This window comes from Sardina pilchardus, chromosome 16 (genome assembly GCF_963854185.1).
Source record: "Sardina pilchardus chromosome 16, fSarPil1.1, whole genome shotgun sequence".
NCBI classification, from domain to species: domain Eukaryota; kingdom Metazoa; phylum Chordata; class Actinopteri; order Clupeiformes; family Clupeidae; genus Sardina; species Sardina pilchardus.
This window is the reverse complement of record NC_085009.1, coordinates 584,728-609,890: the sequence shown is the minus strand read 5'-3', so window position 1 is coordinate 609,890 and position 25,163 is coordinate 584,728. Positions and strand designations below refer to the sequence as shown.

General features: G+C 40.0%; 1 protein-coding gene across 2 annotated transcripts; it reads right to left on the bottom strand.

Moving 5' to 3' along the window:
* Positions 1-1,221: 1,221 nt before the first annotated feature.
* Positions 1,222-24,627, bottom strand: LOC134060375 (zinc finger CW-type PWWP domain protein 1-like). 2 transcript variants are annotated; one of them, XM_062517062.1, is made up of 17 exons: positions 24,520-24,627; positions 23,531-24,015; positions 22,585-22,666; positions 22,423-22,489; positions 20,556-20,713; positions 20,168-20,278; positions 14,131-14,254; positions 13,881-13,956; positions 12,679-12,783; positions 12,394-12,474; positions 6,804-6,882; positions 6,571-6,644; positions 6,228-6,267; positions 3,027-3,377; positions 2,374-2,445; positions 2,100-2,195; positions 1,222-2,012 (listed from the first exon to the last, which is right to left on the bottom strand). In XM_062517062.1, exons 1-17 carry the CDS (start codon positions 24,533-24,535, stop codon positions 1,561-1,563), a joined length of 2,469 nt encoding a protein of 822 aa, XP_062373046.1. In that variant the 5' UTR covers positions 24,536-24,627; the 3' UTR covers positions 1,222-1,560. The 2 variants fall into 2 exon arrangements, with proteins under 2 accessions (XP_062373046.1, XP_062373047.1); XM_062517063.1 differs by having other exon boundaries at positions 6,571-6,623.
* Between the last annotated feature and the right edge of the window lie 536 nt (positions 24,628-25,163).

Here is a 25,163-nt window from a genome sequence, read left to right as displayed (position 1 = left end):
AATAACTAGAAAAGCATTTCCTGAAGGAAATACCAGTGCATGGAAAGTCATTGCAAGGATTATGCTAGGGTACTTAAAGTGATTACTAAGGTGTTGCTAGGCTAAATAAAGTGGTTACTATTCTATAAAAAGTGGTTACTAGGTTGGTTGCTAGGGAAATCACGTTGGTTGCTATGGAAATCACATTGGTTGCTAAGGTGGTTGCCAGGGTGTCATTATGGAAGTGGTTGCTAGGTTGTTACTAAGTAATTATAGTGGTTCCTTTGTTATAAAAAGTGTTATTTTAAATATAGTTTTAAAAAGTTATTGAAATTGGGAGAAGTAGAGAGAGTGATAGAGAAAGTGAGAGGAAGTGAAGAAAAAGAAGTGAAAGAAAGTGGGGATGACAAGTGAGCTATCCAGTTCAACGGAGAGACACACAGAGAAGAAGTTCCATTGAAGTTGCTGAAGTCAGTGAGAGAACACTGGCAAAGTTGATTCCATTCTATTTCTTTGAAAGCTAATTATGATGTCACAAAGCCAATGTTAAGTCTATGGCAAAATTAAGTTTAGTTTTTATTTCATATCTCAAAAAGTAAAAGTCATAGAAATATGAAAAGAAATAGACTGAAAATTTGATGCAAGAGCTATGTGACAAAGTTTGAACCAAGTTCCTACGATAAGCGGTTAGAGTCAAATTAGGGCCTGGAAGAATAATAATAATAAAAATAATAAAAAGAAAAAGCCTAGGAATAACAATACAGTGCATTTCCATGCACTGTAATAATAATAATAATAATAATAATAATAATAAACCCAAGTTCTGCAGAGCCTGTAGTTCTGTCTACGCACACACACACACACACACACACACACACACACACACACACACACACACACACACACACACACACACACACACACACACACACACACACACACACACACACACACACACACACACACACACACACACACACACACACACACACACACACACTCCATCCTGTCTTATCTTTGGCGGTGTTGGCCAAGGTTTGTGTCAAATGGAGGGTGGAATGCAGTGGGTGTGAAGCTTTCCTGATCCGCTCTACAAAACAGGGAGTTCCAGTACACACTTACAGTACACACTCACTCTCACTCTCTCTCTCTCTCTCTCACACACACACACACACACACACACACACACAGTAAAATACTACAAATACAACAATAAAATAATTGACCAACAAGACAACAGTGTGTATCTAAAATGTATTACAAATAAATAATGTGAACAAATCATTGCAATATTTCAGTAAACAATCGTAAATGGAGATAGATGAACATGAACATGAACAAGTGTTTGAACGTTTCAAAACCTTAAGATTAAGGGTCTGGTGTAACTAGAGTAAAAGAAAGAAGACACTCACATCTATAAAGAGTGTGAGACCACCAGAGCCAAATGAGGAGAAAGTGTGGGGAAGAGAGGAGGAGTGAAAAAGAGCAATCAGAGATCTAGATATCTATCTGCCAGAGGTACATTTGAGGATTTGTGAAGTCTGTACTGCACCTAAGTGTGGTGTGTACGGTTAGTCACCTCTACTCTTCAAAGAGTATGGTGGAGAAATCCTCCTCCTCCTCCTCTTCTTCTTCAGCACAAGCGAGTCTCTTCATCAGGTCATCCCTGCAGGCCATAATGTCCAGGTCTGTGTCCAGGAAATCATCACCATCATCATCACTCAACCCCAGACCCTTGATCATACACTTCTCTGGCTCCTGTCTCTCTTCTGCCTCCTCTTCTCCTACTACGGCCTCATTCTTTGCTTCCTTTTCTCCATCCTTCTCTTCTTCTCTCAATTTCTCAATGCTTTCCTCGACCTCCACTAGAGCACCTCCCTCTGATTTTTGCTCTCCATCCACTTCCTCCTGCATCAGTTCTGTATCCTCTCTCTGCATCTCTGTTTCCTCTACCTCATCCCTTCCTTCCTCCTGTGAACCAGAGACTGTATCAGGACTGGTTTCCACAGCAATATCAGGTACTGCCTGGTCACCTGTGAGAAAGAGAGACATGAGAAGGTCAAGGGTCATATCAGGTCACATGACAGTGAGCACCTCAACCAACCAGGAACCTCTCTTACCTGACTCTTTCACAGGGCCCTGCTGTTGTTTCTTCACCTTTCCATCTTTATTTCCAGTCTTCTCCTCATCTTGTTTACTAGGTGTAGCCTGCATCTCTGCAGAGAGAGAGAGAGAGAGAGAGAGAGAGAGAGAGAGAGAGAGAGAGAGAGAGAAGAAAACAAAAATAATTACTTAACTTAACAATTAATTAACTAATAGTTGGGACAACTGGGACATTAAGGTACTGCCAGGTCACATGAGTGACTTTGAGCACCAATCAGGAGCCTTTCTTACCTGACTGTTTGGTTGGGCACTGTTGCTGCTCTTCTCCCACTCTATTTTCTATCTTCTCATCTTCACACCTATCTGACTCATGCGTAAGAAAGGTTACTTTCACTTGCCAAGAGAATGACAGAAGCATGAGAACCAAGATTTTTTTTTTTTTTTTAAAAAGCTATAGTTCATTCATTTTCTACCATGTGCGCCTGAAGAGACACATACTTTTCCTCTTGGTATCTAAAATGATATCATGGCCTCTACTGAAACTAATTGACAAATATCTGTCATAACAATGGAGAACTTCAACAATAGCATATACTACTTCAACTAACAAAAAGTATACCTCTCTCAAGAAATACTAGTCATTTTCAAGCCATATTTCAGTGTTTCTAGACACATTCTAGTTTTTACCTATTACAGTATACATGAACCAGTGACTCTAGTGAGCAAAATGGGCAGAGGAGTCTGTTTAGAATATGAATGGTAGAATTTCATATTTCAGTAAAAATAATATCGATATTTGATGTCAGAGTATCAATGTCTGACAAAAGGAAGGTAAGGTATTTTTCACACATAAATATCCACTGCCTTTTGCTCAATCTGTTGTCTTACTCTTTCTCTGACTTTGCATCACTACCTCTCTCTTCCTCCCTTACTTTGTGTCTCACCTATTGTCTCTTCCTTGCATGAGAGGTTGGCTCCCTTCTTCTGGTTCTCCTTTTTCTCTGTTCCCTTCTTTCCTTCCTCCAACCCTTTCTTCATTCTCTCCTTTTGCTTTTTATCTTTTGCTGGCTTCTTCATCTTATTCTCCCCATCCACTTTCTCATTCTCCTTATTTTCAATGTCTCTGTATCGATCTGCCCCCTTCCTAGGTCTCTTTATCAGACTCTTCTCCACCACCGCCCACTCCTCCTGTTTGTTCTCTTCATTCTCTGTCTTCCCTGCCTCCTCTGTGGTTTCCGTTTCACTCTTGATCTCTGCTTCTCTTGTGACGTCCTCTTTCGGTTCCTCTACTCTCTCTGCAAATTTGGAGAGGGGATGAAACAAATACATGATTATAGAGAAGAACTTTTGGAGACCAGCATGAGAGGCAATACTCATTTAAGAGTGGGCCATTTCCAATTACAGGTGCAAATAACAGTACAGACTTTTAATACAAAGAAGACTGACTGGGGCACACTGATTAAACTGTCTTCATTTTGTGCAAACAAAAAAAGTGTCTGTGTCTTCTGTGTCTTCGTCAGTAAAGACCTGTCAACAGTACAGTAACAGTTTTCTTCAAAACAGGATCGTGGATGTTTGTGTTGAGATTTCAGTTTCGGTTTGTGTACCATTACAGCCCTACTAAAACAAAATAAATCCAAAAGACTTAAAACCTACTTAGTACTACAATTTTCAATAGGCGAATAAGGCGAGTAAAACTAACCAGCATTTAAAATTCCTGTCAAAAGTAACATTAATTAATGTGGGACATTAGCATTATCATACAGAACAATCTTGTAGATGGTAATGGTAAAGTGTAGACAGCGAGACTATTTTAGTACAGACTTTAAATTAAACTAGAAAATGTAATTTCGAGGAAATTAGCAGTGCATGCAAGCAATACATACATTACCATAAAATGTGAAACAAACGTTCATTTAGAAACAGTTGTGGACAGAGGAAGTTGAACAGGATCTGCAGTCTTAAGAGAGTCAGATTGTATGCTTAAAGCTTGAGACAGAGTACATGGGTGTGGTCAGATGGTCAGAAGGGGCTCGTCCATTGAGGAAAGGGAGGACAATCCTCCCTAAACTTTTCAGGGAAATTAAAATAATAAAATATACATATATTTAACCAACTTCCTAACTAAAACAACATAGAACTAATTGCTTTTCAAACGCAATGTTACTGAAATCAGTCAAATTTGTGAAAGAGACCCCTATCGCAATTGAAAATTACTGCACGGAGGATCTTCAGAGGCTGAATGGAGCCTAGTCAGTCACAGGCACATCCAAATTTCTTTGTTCAGCACAATGCAAACCTGCATGTACGAATTTATTTGATTTATTTAGTCACTAAATATGTATTTGAATAGTGGAATTTAGCTTGTGTTAATGAACTTAATCAGTAACTTAATTAACTTTCAGTTGCTTAGTTGTTAATAAATCAAACGTTTCATTGAGTATCCAACTTTGTGTCACTCACTGGACTTACAAACAGGGTCAGAACGGCAGAAAGACGTACAAGAAACTCCAATGGTAGCAGGCAGCTAGCTAGGGTAAGTCTGTCAGTTAACTTAGCAAAGGAGAGAGCAATGAAAATATATGTTGCCTCGTACCTAGCAAATGAATGAACGTCTGAACGAAGACTTTAACTATTTAGGTCTAATTTAGTTGAAAACGAATTTAAGCTAATTTTAACAAGATTAACTAGCCAGGTTTGAATTGTAGCCTTCACTAGCTGAACGTCATGTTGTTGTTTTACACACTATCAAGCTTTCATGAAAATGTGAGCCTCCATGAGCAAGTGTCTCTGATTAGGGGTTGTATAAAACAGTACAGGATCCTAAAAGTATACTAACAAGCTGGGGTACAAATAATTGTATTTATTAATTCCAATTTACTTACTTTGCCATTAAATCATATCCATAATGTGGGCGTAACAACATCCCCCCTTATATCCTTGTAGAATGAAGAGACAGAAGCCCCTTTCACACTGACCGAATTTAACGCTAAATCAGCCGAATTTAACGTTAAGGCTGTTCCTTTCACACTGACCGACACGGGGTGGGGAGTCAACCCGCCTCGGCAATTGAACCCGGGTTGAGCGGGTTGAATGTGAAAGGAACAGGTCAACCCCGCTATTAGGGGTGTGTGACTGATGACGTATTTGGCAAGGCAGGAGGTTAAAATACAGGAAACACACCAGAGACAAGGACAACTTTAGCTGCTGTGTCCATATCGCGTTTTTTACGCTGAAAGTGCCCTGAACCTCCTTTTCTCAGCACTTCGGTCAAGTGTTTATTGTTGCTATGTTACCAAAACCGTCTGCTGCCAGCACATCTTTTTGGAACGTTTGCTTAATGCTAGCTTACTAGCCAATGAGCTAACTGAAACGGCAGCAGTCGTTCAGGACTTAGCACAGTAAAATATGACTTCGACAGACAAAAGGACCTCATTTGGCATTCAAATAACAAGTGGCCCGCCATCATTTGGAAACTAAACCACGTAGCACTAGCATGACAGTTGTGTTTATCAGTTTATCTCCGGGGTCCAAGGCATGCTTAACGTCATTGTTCACTCCCAAATTGCGTGTGACGTGCTGCTAGGCAACACCTCCCAAAACTCGCCTCTGAACTCGGCTTCAGGCGACCCGGGACCAAAACACGTCTACCTTTCACACTGCGAACTCCCCCTGAACCCGCTATTTCTTAAACGCTAATGTATCGTTTCTCAGTCTGAAAAGGGCTGAAAGAGAGAGCTGAGAGAGCTCTGAGGAAGACATTGTTGTCGCAACGTGTAAGCCCAAAAAAATAAAGGCTTTTTAAGTTAATAAGCAGTGTGCCTTTGTAACTCTCTGGTAAGACTTACTATATGCAGAAAAGAACTATTATGAAGTTACAGTCTAACCAAATCCCTACGTAACAAAGTTTGAACCAAGTTTCTACGTTAAACGGTTGAAGCTGAATTAAACGCAGAAATTTTGGTTAGGAGAATAAGAAGAAGAAGAAGAAGAAGAAGAAGAAGAAGAAGTAGAAGCCTTCAGATAACAGAACAGTGCATTTGCATGCACTGCAATTAGACCATTGCATTGATGAAGAGAAAGTGTGCAGACTGTGACAATACAACCTTTTCTTTGAAAATGGCCCATGTGCTTGTAGTGCTTACCTTCTGTCTGTTTCCTCAGTTTCTGTGGGCGCCACACCTCCTACCAGTCATGCAAGCAAAATCAAAGGTGAACAATTTTAGACTGCAGGCTAAAACTCTTGAAGGGGAATTCTGGCGATTTTTCACATAAATCTCCGTTTTTCATGCCGCCAGAGTGTAGAGCGTACATATTGCTGCCTGGCTGTTGACTGCAGCAACTCAAGCTCAGTAAAACCAACTGTTTTCACTTGTATTTGTACCGACAGTACTTGGTGACCCAGAGAAATGGAAATCTATGTAAAACATTGCCTGAATTCCCAGTTAAGGTATTTTAATTCAATAGTGTGCACATGCTATTCCTGACCTCATTGCCAGAGTCTTTTCCTCTCTTCCTCCCTTCACTCCCCTTTTTGGACTCTGTAAATAACGCTAAAATTTCTACACACACAGCCAAGCATGCACATCAGCAATTCTGTAAGGAGGGTGAATGTGTATGTAAATGTGGCAAAACGAGTCTGTGTAAAATTAGTGTTTAAAAATGCATAACGCATACACTTGTCTTGTTTGTGTGTATGTACAGTATGTGTGTGTGATTACCTTCAATGTCACTATCCTCTTCCAAGTTCTCTCCATCTGTTGCTCGGCGTGCCATAAACCCAAACCTGTTCAAACGTTTCTGTGAGAGAGTGGGAGAAGAAAATATGAATAAAACAGAGAGCTATTACTCATTTTTAGACACAACATGCCTATATATCTACAGTATATAAACAGCTTTAAACTTTATTTTCACATTTGTACAAATAAACAAACATGCACATCATGTGACATCTAGTCACATATTAACACAGAAAAACGGATGTACACATCAACAATGTGATGTATGATTCACACTATTAAAGTATGTGATATGTTATACAGAGAGATCTCAGTGTAACAAAAAAATCTTCCCAACACTACAAGATAACGAAAGTTCAGAAGTATGGTGAAACTAAATAGTAGTAGAAGAAAGTGCACATTATGCTGAGCTCGTTAGATGTGTTAGGGGAAGAGGTACTCTGAGGAGAGTTGGGTCTTCGGCAGCTCCTTGAACATAGAGCAAAAACCCTGTTATGGTAACAACTTATAGCTCGTTACACCATAGGAACAGTCTGGATTTCTGTGTGCACGATCAGTGTGCATGTGCTGTATATACCTGTATATGTACACTGCATATAGAACGTCAGCATACCCCTTTGAAATAGTTACTTTTTTTGTCTTACAGCCTGAAATCAAAACCCTTTTTAAAAAAAAAAAAAAAAAAAAAAAATAGTTTTTAGTTTTTAAACCCAGTTGTATTTACAAATTTAGCTGTACAACATCAAAATAATAATAAAAAAAGGCAACAGTTCTGAAAATTAGATTATAAATGAGAATAACAGGGTTGGAAAAGTCATCATACCTCTGATTTAATACTTTGTAGATCTAACTTTTGCTTTCATTACAGCCATCAATCTGTTTTTGATATGTCCCTATTAGCTTTGTTCATCTGGATTGGGGAGTATTTGCACAATCATCCTTGCAGAAATGTTCAAATTCAGTCAAATTCTGTAGGGAGCGGCGATGGACTGCTCTCTTCAAACCAATCCACAGATTTTCTATAGGATATAATTCAGGGCTCTGACTTTGCCACTCAAGGACATTCACCATCCTATCCTTAAGCCACTGGTTTGTTCTTTTGGCAGTATGTTCTGGATCATTGTTGTGTTGAAAGGTGAATGACCTGCCCATCTTCAGCTGTCTAGCAGAGGGACACAGGTTTTCCTCAAGAATTTGGATGTACTTGGTAGCATCCATTTTCCCTTCTATCCTGACCAATTGCCCAGTCCCCGCTGAAGGGAAACATCCCCACAACATAATGTTGCCCCCACCATGCTTCACAGTAGGAATAGTGTGTTCTGGGTGGTGTACTGCGTTTGGTTAGCATCTGGAGTTCAGTCCAAAAAGTTCAATCTTATTCTCCAAAAAGTTCAATCTTAGTCTCATTTGTCCATAAAACCTTTTTCCACATGATAGCAGAATATTCCAGATGTGTTTTTGCACTGAACTCCAAGTGCTATGCTTGGCGAAAACCAAACACAGTACACCACCCTAAACACACCTACCTATTATGAAGCATGGTGGGGGAAGTGACATCATGCAGCATCTGAAAATAGTCCCCATAGACAACAAGCAGCAGTAGTGCCTGATATCACTGCGCCCATGGTACGTTTGCAACTTGCCTTGATTATTACGCAAGATGAGAGTGTAGTTCCATGTCAAATCAGCCAAGAAAAACGTCAGGTTTCATTTTCGTTTGGTCTTATTGCACTTTCTAACTTGAGAAGAGACACGTTTTAAAATGTTTTAAAATGAGCTTATTTCCAAAAATGGCGGACCTTTAAGGATAGGATGATGAATATCCTTGAGTGGCAAAGTCATAACCCTGACTTAAATCCTATAGAAAATCTGTGGATTGACTTGAAGAGAGCAGTCCATCGCCGTTCCCTACAGAATTAGACTGAATTTTAACAATTCTGCACAATCTAGGTGTGCAAAGGTATAATAGAGACATATCCAAACAGATTGATAGCTGTAATGAAAGCAAAATGAAGCTCTACAAAGTATCAAGTCAGGGGTATAATGACTTTTCCAACCCTGTTATTCCAGTTTTTAAAATTTTATTAATTTTCAAAATTGTTGACTTTTTTCCCATTATTTTGATGTTGTACAGATAAAACTGGAAAAATATATATTTTTTAATGGGTTTTGATTTCAGGCTGTGAGATATAAAAAAGTAACTATTTCAAAAGGCTATGATGACTTTCTAAGGCACTGTACATACATACACAGCATTATTGTATTTCACTTGCAATAAAACAGTTATACTAATGTACAGTGGAGTGATCTCTAGACCTGCTCAGCTTCCTTTCCCCTGAAAACCATGCCCCCATGAGCTCAACCCAGACCCTTTACTTATGGAAAAACTTTGCTAAAACCACTGGATTTAACATTTAATCTGGGTTCCTGTAGCCTAGGACAGGGTTTCTCAAACTTCTTTGCTCTGGGGCCCTGTGATGTTAGGCCTTGGTGTTCCAAGGCCCTGCATAGGCGTCTGCACACCCTCTGAACACCCGCCCATGCCCCCAACTTCCACCGCCCGCCACCATGTACGCCTTTAGATAGCAGGCTTGTGCACAATTCCGAATTTAGAATTCATGAATTGGAATTTGAATCGAATTGGCCCCACCCCACAGGAAGTTGAATTTTAACTTGAATTGGAATGACAGGAAGTGGAATTCAATTCATGGCAATTCAAGACAATTCCACAGTCACGGCCTAACAGGAAGAATGTGTTGAATCTGCATTCAGTTTTGGGAAGGTTACTTTGGAAATGTAATTGATTACTGTTATAATAAATTGTGTGTTTGTTGCGATCATATCTGACATTTTGTGAAACTTAATTGTTAAACACTACCCTTAAATTATGTATATGAATTTCTTTGAATTTCAATTCTTCTTTAATTCAAATTTGAATTGTAATTCTACATCCTGTTTTTGACCTCAATTCAATTAAATTCAAGCCCAAGAATTGAATTGGAATTTAGGAGTCATTCTAAATTCAATTCTGAATTTTGCACAAGCCTGATAGATAGATGGATAGTAGTGATGCGCGGGTGGGCTTTTTTTAAAACCCGCCCCAACCCGACTCTTCAGGAGATCCAAACCGCCCCGCCCAATCCGCAAAAATATGTTCGAATTGTGACCCAAATCCGACCCAACCCGCGGAAAGGAAAAAACGCACCTAACGTCTTTCGTAGCTTAATTAGCCTAATTCTCCCAAATGAGCACAACAGCGGGTTACAATAATCAGTCATTTTGACAATCTGCGCTCTTCCACACCATAATCTGCAGCCTAGACATAGCCAGTGTTAAATCTCATCTTCATGGACATAACAAGTTTCCATTCATATTTCCCCTTGCAACTTCATAGGATAGCCTACTTTTGCGTGAAACACTGCCAAGCATTTAACAAGCACAGCTGTTTATTCGTGTATATGACAGAAGCAAGGTGTTCTCGCATTGTGCACAACCTTCGATATCCCAGATCATAGGCTCCATGTCAATAAAGTAGCGAATGCACGATTGACTTTTTTCAGTCAGTCACGCATGGCGCATTGGGTGCTGAATTTAGGAGAAATTATGTTTTGCGTTCGACCACACCTCCTGTGTATTGCAGGCGGAAGTGTATCCTATGTCGGAAGTTAACAAGTGAGAAATGTGCATTTTTACTTTTTTGACCCGACCCACCCGCAATATTTAGAAAAAACTACTAGGCCTACCCAAATCCGCCCGACCCGCAGGTAAACCCGCGGATATCCGCGGGTAATGGGCTGAACCGCGCATCACTAATGGATAGATAGATAGATGATTTATCATTATTATTAGGCTATTATTATTAGCAGTTACTAGTAGTAGGCCTACGTATAATATTTCAATCTATTGCTATTTTGGGTCCTGAAATGGCATATCAAGCATCTGCCATATCATAAACAGGGGTCTGAATACAACTTCTGTTATGAAAAATACATTATTTTGAAGTGGGGGAAATGGGGAGGTATGAAAAAAGGCAGAAATTTGATGTGATTTCAAAAAGGGATTTCTCGTGATTACCGCTAATTATACAGATACATTCTATATGCCATTGGAATCAGTAGGATCTCCTGTTTATTTTGATATGCAGTTTGCCATAGGGCAGTTCCGAAATCATGAGATATTTCACAGAGAAGAATCTGTATGACGCAGAACTGAATGTGACATTTTATTTTTGTATGTAGCTGTAATTTTCAACGCTAATTATCTCGCGAACCGTTCGTTGTAGAAACTAGTGGCTAGTGTCATTAGAAAGGTCAGGTTATGCAGTTTCATATGATATGCCTGTTATTTCTGTGCGAAAATCTCTCGCAGCAATATGACCGAGAAGAACGGGTGCGGCCGCGGCCGCATGGTGCGTCTTGAAGGCGGCAGAGAGGGTCGGCCGGCGGCCCGATGGTAATCTTCTCGCGGCCCGGTACCGGTCCGCGGCCCATAGTTTGAGAAACACTGGCCTAGGAAGTGCATTAAAAAAAAGGAAAAACACATACATAGGAACATAGCCAAATTTGCCCACGTACCTAATAAGTATGATGGTGTTATAATCAAATAGTAAAACAAAATATTAAATAAATAGTTCAGTTCATGTGCAGTCCCAGTCGTGGCTAGGCTTCAATGAGCGGAGATGAACATTCATTTTGAGACATAGAAGTTTAAAGTGTTGCCAGTGATTGATTCACAGGTCTCAGGTCGCATTGTAACTACTGTTCACATGAATATGCAGGTCATCTGTGTTTCGTGTTACCGTGTAACACAGCATCTCTCTGTGTCCTTCCAAGTATACTTAATGTAATGATAACTTTGTATTTCTTGTGTTTTCCAATATCTGATCCAGTAATTATCGGATCAGCACACCAGTAATGATAAACTTCTGGACCAACCTACCAGACTTTGTAATTGCCAGCGCATAGTGAATGTGTATGCCGGTGAAACAGAACCCGTTGTAAGCGTGTGTGTGAGTGTGTCCATTTTGGTTTAGGAAGATGTTTGGCTGAAGCTGCAGTTTCCACTGAGGCAGCAGACAGTTAAATCCCACTTCAGACAGCCAGACAGAAGAGAGAGAGAGAGAGAGAGAGAGAGAGAGAGAGAGAGAGAGAGAGAGAGAGAGAGAGAGAGACTAAGAGATACAGAGATACGGAAGGAGAGAGCTAAAGAGAGAGAGAGGAGGTCCAGACAGCCGATTTCATGGTTATCAATAGGTGGAACAGAGATATAGAGATGTAGAGATGAATCTTTCAGCATAAGAGTGATAGCATTTGTACAGCGTATTACAGTCATCATGAGAGATTAATGTCTCGACATTAACACAAAGTATTTCATAACTATAGAAGTGTAGAAAGGGTTTGGGAGGGATTAAAATGAGGTTATTGCTGTGAAGTGGCAACATTCATTGTGATTACAAGATAAAGAGCTCCCTCTAGTGAGGAGAGAGAGATCATCAGCGAAAAGCACTGAGGTTGGGGATTAACAGTGCTGTATGTGCTCTGAGTGTTTCATACGGAATGTGTGAGCGCTATACCTGAAGAGGGAGTTTCTGTGCATGTCCAGCCATCTTTATTGCATCCTTCAGCTTCCTCTTATGCACCTGCTGCCTCGCCATCTGAAAACCACCAGCCATAAATATCCATAAATATCACCACTTAGCCAGAGCACTGACACAATTCAACAACTTCTCTACATTGTTCCTAAATTAGCATTAGCAGAGTGTGGTATGTGTGTGTGTGTGAGTGAGAGAGAGAAACAGAGAGAGTCAAGAGAAAGAGAGAGAGGAATCAATGAATTGTTGGGAGAGAAAGGGACTAACATTGAGGGCAGTCTGCTCTTGAAGGTCGTTGTAGTCTCTTACTCTACAGCGCTGCACCCATGCACGAGTTGCTGGGCTCCCCAAATACGTCACATGGCACTTACACTGCACATGCAAAACACAATATGTTACATGTTCTATTCAGTATGCCTAGAACACAGGGAGGTCACACACAATATTTACACCCTTCATGGATGCTACACATGCCTGCATGACAGAATTATGTAATGATTGTATCATCACAGACACATGCAAATGAACTTCACTCGTGTCAGGATGTACTATATTACCTCTAACATTTCACACTTCCATGAAAGGAAGTTTAAACTGGGGATCAGTGCAGATGAATACAAACAGACTGCACCGCATAGGGGTGTTTGCATTTTGTGATGTTCTAGTAAGTAGGCTAGCAGCGCCCTCTAGTGAGCACTACACTTGCACACCTGCAGTCATTACCACAGGAATTCATTTCAGTCAAGTCATGGTCACCTTTCTCTTTACCAAATAGGGGTTCAGGGGTTCTCTGACCACAGCGGAGGAGAAAAACTTCCGAGGACCCCCTTCATAATTTAAAGGAATAGTTTGGTATTTTACACTTTAAGCCAGTTTTCTGTATTGCCTAGCATGCAAACGAGAGTTTGACACCAAAATCTCGACGATTGATCCTGTTTGTGCAATTTGCTTCTGTCATCTTTTATCAGGGATTTTCGAAATCCTGCAAGTATTTTTTCAGATACCTGACAACCGAGTGTGCCTAATATAACATAACAGAAGTTGAATTTCGCTGCGAAACTTGCTATAGAGGATTGTTGAAGACCAGTAACCACTGTTAAAGCCGTACAGAGAACATTCTAATGCAGCCAAATGGCACAAACAGGATCAATCGTCGAGATTTCGGTGTCAAACACACGTTAAGCCAAGCTAAGCAACAGTAAGAACGGTTAACTGTGACCTGAGTGAAGTGATTCAAGTGATTCATAACAGATTGAAGTGATTTGTCATAATCACATAAGAATTAATGTTAATTTTGGTATGAACAACAGTCATAATTTGCTTGTTTAATTGGAGCAAAGGATCATCATCTATCAATAATTTAAAAAAAGAAGAAAAAAAAAGATGAAGCACCATTTTATCATTTAAAAAAAATATTTTGCGGACCCCATTTTGAGAACCCCTGGTTTAGGTTTAAGGTGATTCCTTACAGGAAAGGGATCTTTTCTTGTCTTGAACCGTAGGAAGTCATTGGTGACCGGCTCTCTTTCAATCATGGCTGGCCACCTGCCCATAGCACAAAAAAAAGAGAAAATCACCTCTCCTGCATATACAGTATGTGTCCAGGTCTATGGGAGTGGGAAGTGTTTATGAGGCCAATGTAATGTTCACGCACTGGCCCATGAGTCTACTTTATTTGTGTATGTGTCTGAATGTGTGCCTGTTTGTGTGTATCGGTACCAGGGGTATCCAGTCTGTTGGGCCCACACCAGTGAACCAGGCACTAGGCTGCAGTAGTAGAACTCCTCCTCCTTACTCACACTCCAACTTTCCTCTGGGGCATCACAACTGCTACATGCCAAATCTACTCATATACACACACACACACACACACACACACACACACACACACAGAGCAAGAGGCAAAGCGTGAAAGAGAGAGACACACATCTAAACTATGCTGGTGCAACTTCCATAGTCCGATCGTTAAGCTACACAAACGTTCACATACACTGTAGTAAAGGTAGTTAGTTCAAACTACACCTCTTGACCTGTAAGTAAGGAGCATAGTTCCAGGGATCTTCATGGATCATAAATGGATTTAGATTTCTGGTTGATAATTACTTCTAACCACCATATATCCATATTTGAAAATGCCTTCTATGGCAAACTTCTGCTTGTTGCCTATGGGGACAATTTCAGGTGCTGCGTGATATCACTGCGCCCATGGTACGTTGGCAACTTTCCTTGATTATTACGCAAGATGAGAGTGTAGTTCCATGTCAAATCAGCCTAGAAAAACACCAGGTTTCATATTCAGTTTGTCTTATTGCACTTTCTAACTTGAGAAGAGACGTTTTAAATAGGAAAATTACTGGAAATCTTAAGCCACTTTTAAGCATGATGCTAGCAGGCAAGATGCTAATGGTCTAATCCGATTCAATGATCTATGCTAGGCTGAAGCTAAAAGTGGTATCGCCAAACTCACAGAATGGCTGGATGAACGGGAAAAGGTAATTATCAATTGTTTTGCTTGAGGGGAGGTGGAAAATGAGCTTAATTCCAGAAATGTCATAATTCTCAATTAGGTGCACCGATTGATCGGTTGGTGACTGGAATTGGCCAATTTTCATGTTATCGGGCATGGCGACGACCGCACAACTCTGAATGATTAATATAGGTTTTGAGCAACATAAAATGCCATCCAGGCAATGTCTTTTCCAGGGAAGACCTTGAATATTTCAGGAAAACAATGGCAAAATTAATTCTGCACATATGGCTGAGTCAATCAATCGCTATGAACACTTCTCCTTCCCTGTAATGTATTCAAACTAGTGCAGTGCCCGTACAAACAATGTTTTCCAAGAAACTTGTTGCCCGATTACGTTGATGCAGGTAGATCATGTTAGATTGGCGATGTTGTAGAATCAGGCCTGTGCAGTTAGTAGCACTTTTTACTCACTTTGTAAAGTAAAAAAGTGAAGGGGAAAGGCGTTCGAGTTGCAGCTAATGGCAATATTAGGTACATTACATACCCATGAAATAACCGCATGACCATGGCCATGCCAGTGCTATTAACTCAGAAGTGATGTTTGAATGAATGTTATGCCCATAGTCGATGTCCAGATAGAGTCAAGAGCGGCTGTTTTAAACACAAATTTTAACAGAATGTTACCGACGTGTGTGTGTTGGCATATTGTTGCAAGATCAGCAACCTGATTAGGCAATAGAAGCGCTAGGGCGGTATAGGCAACCGCCGTTGTTGAAGTAGCCTATGCACCGTTACATTACTTTAACAGCCTGCTTACCAGCATGTGTGTCGGACTCAGCATGTTTATCCAAGATCAACAACCTTGAAACGGTCCGTTGTTTCAGTGAGACATTGTAATTTCCATGAATGGCAAGACGTGAGTTTGTCAGCGAAATGGGCTTTTTTTCTATGCTGGAGTAAGTGAGAGAAGGGGAGTGGCTAATGCGGAGAGCGGTAGAATTGTAGTATAGCGGTAGAGTTGTATTTTGCTTAATTTAACGATATCTTTGTCATTTTTTGTCCAAAACCGACCAAACTTTGCACTGCACTCACGCATGTCATTAGAAATACCTGTGTCAAATTTTAGGTCAGTCGGATGAGTGGTTCGAGAGTTATGCGTGGAACACACAGACAGACGTTCCTTGCATTAATAGATAGATGTATCATGAAAATTGTTTTTGTATTTCTAGCTGGATATTGAATGTGAGAAGAAAAAAATGGTTGTTGCATAATATCACAGTGCATTTAGTAGTGTGTGAGTGCCCCATACTGGGAGGCATTATAGTTTGATACTACAGCTGAAGTTAGACTTGAAGAAGAATCTGTCTGTTCACCTGTTCCATTTCCATCAGCCATTCCATTATTGAAAAGATTACATTTCTATGTTAAAATGTTCTATTAAAGAAAAGATAGAAAATACATCTTTGTGTGTGCTTTAAAGTGGATAGTAGAAAGGAAATTGGAATCAGCAGATCACACTCTATGAAAAATCACAAATCAGAATCGCCCCAGATAATTGCAATCAGTGCTCTCTACGCCAAGATTTGTTCCCTAAATCTGGCAGCTTTACTACAAATCAATTAAAAAGTCACTGTTCCGATCTTTACAGTCAGTATTGCTCTAACTGTGTGGCTCTCCCTGATATCTACCTAGTCTGTATGCAGTATTGGGGTCCTTACTCAAAAAAAGTAATAAGTCACAAGTTACTTCTTTAAGGGCGCACTCACACTAGGTACGTTTCACCCGTACCGTACTGGAGCACGGTTGCCTCTGGTTCCTGGTCTGCACTCACACTGCATATTATCAAACCGTACTTGGGTACGATTGAGTTGCTGTGTTCTAGAATCTTTATGCAACGTGTGATTGTTAATTGGAACGTTATTGTTTATTTCATCATTAATGACGTCGTGCTTCCATGCGTACCGTACCAGAGTCCACCTCCTCCAAGCGTAGGCCACTAGCGTACCCCGGTACGGAACGAAGTGATCACACTGGTCAAACGAACCGGACTTTAGGGGCCAAGTGTACTCGGGTACGGTACGAATTGCCTAGTGTGAGTACGCCCTAAATTGCAATGAGATAACTTTACTTGTTACTTGTTATTTGCTTTACTTTTGGGCATGTTTTTAAAATAAGGGTGAGAAATTCAAAGAGTTAATATTTGCAGTTTCAAGTTTGCCATTGATCAGCAAAAAGTAGTCTGACAATAGCCTATATCAATTGTGCCACCTTTAACCTTAGACAAGCTTAAAACAGTGTTTGTGCTTTAACATCAAAAATCAAAAAGTGATGACTTTGAGGTCTTGAGTTACTGAATTGGCTAAACATTGCTTACTGGTAACTAACAAGCCGCAAATAGTATACAAATTCTGTAATCACTGTGTGTGTGCATTCTCATTCTCTCTCTCCTGTGCAAATATAATGTATGTTTTCCGTAGCCAAGTGCGTAGCTAAGCTGTGCTTCAAAAAGTTTAACTAATGAATTTATTTATTGTACAGAACAATATAAATAGCCAACTGTCATGCAGTTAATTGGCTACAATGCAGTGAGGAGATTGGATGTTAAAGGGATAGTTCGGGTTTTAAGACACGAAGTTATATGGGTTCCCTGTCAGCAACGTGGTGCATCAGCACTGACTTACCCCGCAACAGCGTCCTGTGAGCCGAGATCCAGCCGGTTTTTGATGCTGAAGAAAGTAGTCCGGCAAGTTTCTGGGGTCACGAAAGTAAAGTGTTTTTCTTCTTAAAACCATATGCGTTCAAAAGAGTGATATATTTGCACCACAAAAACGTTGTCCAGGAAAAATCCAAACCTCGTTATCACTTACTTATTTTTCGCGATTCCTATCACTGCGCGCTACTGACAGCTGGACAACGTTTTTGTGGTGCAAATATATCACTCTGTTGAACGCATATGGTTTTGAGAAGAAAAACACTTTACTTCCGTGACCCCAGAAACTTGCCGGACTACTTTCTTCAGCATCAAAAACGATCAAAAACCGGCTGGATCTCGGCTCACAGGACGCTGTCGGGGGGTAAGTCAGTGCTGATGCACAACGTTGCTGACAGGGAACCCATATAACTTTGTGTCTTAAAACCCGAACTATCCCTTTAAGGTAGGGCAACTTAATTTCTGAACCAAAACATGGGCCACAGTTGACCAAGCCTCTTTCTCGTAGCCAGAACTATCTCGTCAGATAGTTTAAATAGCCAACAACATCTGTTTTTGCAGCAGGCCTACAGATTATTTCTTAAAGTTATTTCTCTTCTGGCTAAATGATCAAGCAGGTGCTATCTCTTTGTCCTCCATAAATTAGAGGTAGTTCAGAAGAGAGCCACTTGAATAAATTACGTAGTGTAGCGTGTGATTTACAACGTTGTGTAAAATAGGCTACTCACTTTGCAGAGTTAACTTGAATGCATCAATTTTGAACAAAGTTGTGTTGGCTACACCGCACCAGATAGTCTTCATGAACATTCCTTGCACAAGCCACCAGTGTTTTGATTTGTAGAGGGGAGGGGCGGGCTGAAGCCACACGTTTGAGGGAGAGCGGTGCAGAGAGAGAATCTACATTTTAAAAAGACAATCACTGCGTGCTGCTATGGAAACCTAAGGCAATTCATTAGAGAGACTGTGAGTAATGCAGGAATGGACTTTTCAGTTTTTCAGTAAATGTGACTAGTTATTGAAATTTGAACTGTAATATGTTACCATACTTCTTTACCCAATAAAGTAACTAAATTACAGTAAGATGTTACTATGTAACTTTTTACCTCTTACACTGCCTGTATGTGATACAGTAATATGTGATTAGGGATGTAACGATTACCGGTGTGACGGTAAACCATGATAAAAATGTTGACGATAACAATTACCGTGTTCATTTCGAATATCATTATTATCGCGGTTGATACTACGGTGTGGTAACCGTGTGTTTAATTCCTCCCAGCTTCATCCGAGCCTGCTTTTGACACAAGCTAGAAGGCTACTATGAAACAAAACTTTACCTTACTAATTCTGTTGTCTAATTGATGGATTTAACCATGATTCGGATAAGGCTACACCTGCTTTTAAAGGGCGCAACATTTTCACCCCAAAACGTGCGCTGTATCAGGCACTCTGCGTCTTTTTATGTAGGCCTACACGTTCACATTAAATCTAGGCTATTCCACTAACGTTATCAGGAGAATGCCGTGAAGTGTTATGTTGAGCGCTGGGTGTCACTCATTGGATATAACAGATATACCAAACTCCAAATCATAAGTTAAGCTATAGCCTAAGCAGCCAATTTAACATTTCCAACCGAGGAAAAAGTGAGCACAATGCCACGGTAACCTACATACATACCGTAGGCTATGGCATTTAGTTCAATTAGGCCTAGTGTTTAATTCAATTTCCGAAAAAAGCTACACAGCCTATTGGCAAACTTGAACACGTTGAGAGAGCTCCATCTAGGTAACTATCCCGTTAGCTCACGCGTCATGTCATTAATAGGCCTACAGTTGCCTAGTGCTCACCAAATCATAGAAGTTAACATTGCAAGACACTTATCTTTTCTATGATCACAGCAATATTTTCTTTGAGTTGTTAATTATTTGAACATTCATTTTATTCAATGAAAACGGATATCCTTGAACTATGCGTGACTACTTTCCTAAAACCGAATGAGGGTTAATGTAATTACTTTACGTAGCCTATCTCTTAAAGTGACAGGCACTCAATTAGACTACACAACACCCCTGTAATGTCATTAAAGACAAGTGTAATAGTTTAAAAATCAGTATGAAGTATTGAAATTACTGAATATTTTTAGCTATAAGTAATTATGCAGATCCTAACATATTATAAACTATTAGCAAAATATATAAAGTTTATGAATTCAAAATATGCAATAGAAACAAGACAAGCCACTTTCTGTGTGTGTGGAGGGTTGAGCAGAGACAAGGATTGCCATTGCTGTGAATGATCGGTATCCTGCTGAAGGCAGTAAGGGTTTGCCTATATTTTTAATGTAATAAACACTGTCACACTTTTTTTTTTAAATACCGCGATAATACCGGAAACCGTGATAATTTTGGTCACTATAACCGTGGGGTTAAATTTTCATACCGTTACATCCCTATATGTGATACAGTGTAATCTCAGACCTGGAATGAGAACTAAATCAGAGATCAGTGGACTTACTGATGTACAAATACATTTTCTTGTGTGTGTGTGTGTGTGTGTGTGTGTGTGTGCGCACATACCCGTGTTCTCTCTACAGGTCCAGTTTTTGGGTAGGGTTGAAGGGTCTGTATCATCCTGCAGCCTTCTCCACTTCCTACATTCTTTTCTACTGCACTGAACCCACGAATCATCTAAACAAACACACATATACACGCGGTTACACACATATTAACCCTCTAGCCACATTCTCATAATTCAGTCACAACTTTCACTCTCACACACTCACACACATGGACAGGAAGTTGGGAATGGCCTTGAACTGACATAGAAGATAATGAAAAACATTATTATTATTATTATCAGGGGGTGGGGCAATATTGTACTCCTTCATAGGGATAAAGTATCTGACAGCATCCCTGCACACCTTACTGCACATAATGCAGCACTGATTTGACAGAGACTACATACATTCATCTGCCTCGCTATCATCCTCTTCCTCCGCTCTTTTCCTCTTCTGGCTCCCACTCTTTGAACCTTTCTCTTCTCTCTCTTTGAATCGATGGTGCGTCTCCTCTGTCCTGGCCTCATAAATCTCCTGTTCCTCAACCTCCCTCTCTTCCCTGGTCCTGCAATCACACAGAGACACACACGTTAGCATACATATTGCCAAAGTTGTATGTGCATTCTGCTCTTTCTTTTAAGCTATAAAAAGCTGTTCTCTGTTGATTCAATCCCGATTCTTTCATTGACTCATTTCAGTCATTGTAAATTATTGTGCTCATTACAATACAATACAATACAAAAAATGTTATATGTTATTAAATATGTTACAAATTTTTTTATTATAAGTGGAAATTCGTCTTTAGTTTCACCATAAAACATACAACATTCAGGACAGACGAGCACCACACATTCAATTTCAGAAGCACTGCATATCGTATAAAAAACAGACAAGCCTGGCCAGTCAATAAATACCAGTCAATAAATAAATAGGCCTAAGCAATCCATGCATTGCTAGGCTAGCTAATAAATATGATAAATAACTGACTTAAAAAACAACTGAAGTACTTCCAGTAAGAGTCCCTGCACTGTTTATTGCCCTGAAACCATTGGGGACAAAAGAATTTCTAAAAATATTTTTACTGGTGTTAGGCACCCTATAGCGCCTACCTGAGGGGAGAAGCTCAAATTCGCTGTATAATGGATGGGAGGAGTCACTGATGATTTTTCTGACTTATGGTGTTTTCTACTTAGATTATGCTCAGTTGCTTTTGTGGCTTCCCTATAATCTTTGAGGCCATGTTGACTATTTTCTGGAGTTTGCTTCTCCACTTGGCATTTAGGTTGCCATACCACATAATCATATTAAAGGACAAAATGCTCTCCACTAGATTTTTATACACCATTTGGAGGATGTCCTTATTGACACCAAAGTTATTAAGCCTCCGGATTAGGTAAAGGCGCTGGGAGCACTTTTTAAAAATAAACTCAGTGTTTTCCCTAAACGTCAATTTGCTATAAAAGTCCCCAGATATTTAAAATCAGACACACATTCAACTGATTGCCCCTTAATGATAACTGGGAGTAGCTGGTCCTTATCATTACGCAGAATGAGTTCTTTTGTCTTTGAGACATACATTTCTAGAAAACTATCCTGACACCAACGTTGAAGAGATGTTGCATGATGGATATAGGCTTGTTCTCTCTCCAAGTCTCCCCTTCTTAATCGACCAATCAGAGCCATATCGTCTGCATATTTAAACATTTTAAAATATTCCCCATGTATCTTAAACTCATTAGTGTAAATAGAGAAAAGCAAGGGTGACAATATGGTACCCTGAGGTGCCTCAGTATTCAGTATGCTCAAGTCTGACATGACATTTCCAAGGATAACTCTTTGAGGGCGGTCAGATAGGAAGTGTCTAACCCACTGAATTATCCCCCCATTAACCCCCAGGTCCACAAGTCTCTGCAAAAGAATATGAATTTGCATAGAATTAAAAGCAGATGTAAAGTCTATAAACAATACTCTTGCATAATGAGCTGAAACTTGTAAATGTCTGGCAAGGGTGTTAAACAGTGTTACAGTAGCATCATCTGTGCATTATTGGGCTTACCGCTTAGCTGATAATTATTTCCATCAGCACACAGTACGTACATGTATGCAGCTTCTGTGTGGCAATGTTCATGACAAAATTCATGTTTTTGTGGATTCATTAGTCATCATTATTCAGAGAGTTAAAGGTAGCAATAAAACATATATGCCTTGACTTTACTATAAGTTTATTGTAAGTGCCTATAAAATGTGTGTGTGTGTGTGTATGTGTGCATTTACTTGTTAACTTCCTGATCTATGCTGGCCTGCAACAACTCCACCTCACTCAGCATGGCTCTGGCATCCTCTGCAGATACACAACAGTCACGCACAAATACACTCAAAATAACCGTTCAACACACTGTCTCTCTCACACACACACACACAGTGCATTTCACGTACCCATGCAGGTCTCCAATTGTGCAGCCCCCAATACATTGTCAAAGATGTCTTCATATTGACTGTCTGTCAATGCTACTGGAGCCTAAAAGTAATAAAAGTAGAAGAGGGCAGTGAGTAGCAAAAGAAAAAAACAATGGAGACGAGTGGATGAATGCAAAACTGGTGCTGAACTTATTTTAATGGTTCCAAAATGAAAAATTGGAGCAGGCAACCACACGCCACAGCTCTCTGTGTACAGGAAAGAGGAAGAGACCAAAAGGAGCATTCGCATGCGCTACGACATGCACTCGAGTTTTTGTGTATCATACCATGGAGGACTTGAATGACTCATATCATCTGAGACATGGCATGTGTGTGTGATTGTTGCAACATGAATTGATCTACTGACACATCCAATCCACTCTTGTCTCTACCCCTGTTATTCTATATGACCTGTACCATAGAATATAATCTACTACACAATAATATGTACATCATTTGGGTGCTACTGAATAACACAGCTGTAACAGTCAGACATACTGTTACATTTTACCACTCCTACAGGGCTATGAATAGGCTTAAGGTCAGGGTCAAAATGGATGACAACCTAGCAGTAACTGGTGATTGGCTGGATGAGACCCTGACCATATCACTTTCATAAACCTCTCAGGTGAAGACACAGTAATATGAGCGACTAACTGAGAATATCTGGTGTGGCATGTATCATGTAGCATTGTAAGAATAATGCACTGAATGTCGAAATGATCACAAAACAGTTGCTAAAATATTCCAAAATGGCTATGAATATATTCCACACCAGGCAGGTTGTAATCAGTACAGGTAAAAAAATTAGCTCTAGCTTGTAACTGACTAATGTAATGTATCACAAAGGCAAATATCTCAAGGCAGACCCAAATGAGAATGAGGGTGTTTGCTACTTTGTAGATAAATCTGTACCCAGACATACCTGCTTCTCTTTGATCTTGGGCATACATCCATTCTTGTTTTTATTTGGCATCCCATCTGCATCCTTGTCTACACCTGTGGCAGGTACTTGTTGTTTATTCTTCACTTTCTCCTGTTTCTCTTTTATTAGAGTGACCTCCCTCTCTAGTCCATCATCTGAGAGAGACTTACTTACAATGGAACTCTCCATAGGTCTATCCTCTGCTTGACCACCTTGTGTAATACATTTAGTCTTTTCTGCCATGTTTTTGTCTCCTGTGCCTTTCTTACTATGCCCTGCTAAAGGCTTGTGCTTTTTACTCATATTTGTAGCCTTATTGATACCAACAATTTTCTGTTCTACTGTATCTGTTGTCGTCTTTTCTTCCACCTCGTCATGGGTTTTTACTTCTTTTTTCTGGTCTTCTCCATCCTCGCTCTTTTCTTTTCCATGAGGCTGCTTGTCACGAGCTAATGGGGGAGCAAACTTGCGTTTCTCCTTTTGACCTTTAACATGAAGGTTAACATTACATGAAAGAAAAAAGGTGGGAAACTAGTTAGATGACAAAAAAAGGTAGTCAAGCCAATTTGGCAAACTTGGTGGAGATGTATTTTACATGTTAATGCCGTCGTTCATTGAATGACAAGATGTGAGGAAAATAATTGCTAGCAGCTAGCGAACTGTACAACTAGCTAGCGATAAGTTATGTTTAGGAACCAACTGACTTCAGGCAATGTTAAAGATCAGTTGGCTGTTTAACGAAACGATAGCTAATGTTAATGTACTTCAAGTTGGGTGTATATGCATTTAGGTGTATTATTTTACCGTTATTTACGGTTAATGAATGTTAGGTGTACATCATTAAGTTATAACGTTAAGTTATAGCATTGGAGTGTAGCAGCTAAGGTTAAATCGCACTCAATGACAAGTTGACATTCATGTAAATATCAAGTAACCACAATGTTATCTTAGTCTGTTAAACAATAAATAAGAGAGAGTTACTCAGCTACCAATTTTCGTGTCCATTTCAAGTCCTTTCCCGTCAACGCCCTGAAAGAGTAACGTTATTCTCTGACAAGTAAGCACGCAGGCTGTTCCTCAATTTGAACCACCACGTCAATTGGACTGTTATCACGCGCTCTAATTTACCGCCACTTGCTTGCAAACATTCTTTATTTACACAGCAGCAGGGCAGAGGAGCCATGGAAAAAGTTATTGGACAACTGTTTTGAGATGGGGTGGGTGTGGGCTGTTACTGTAAGTATTGTGTATAACTACATGCAACACGTCTATTTAGGATAACGTATAGGCCTATCAGTACATTGTAATGTCCTGTTGCCGTACACGTTCAGAGATATTTCTGCAGAATTCTCCTGATCCATAGCCATTAGCCAAGCCACTGACACTCCACAGTCCACACTGCATTTGATTTCCTTATGGCGAGGTCCTGCCATGCATACACATTGGGGGAAAGTGGGGGAGGGGTGTCTTGCAAGTGGTTCGGCACTCGGACGTTGACAAGAGTTATATTACATTACGTAACAGCACAACAGACGTAAAAATGACCGATTCACTTTCCATGTTTTGCTGACACTTATTTGTTACGGTGGCCAACCCCGAAATAAAACAACCTAAAGATTGTTTACACGAGATA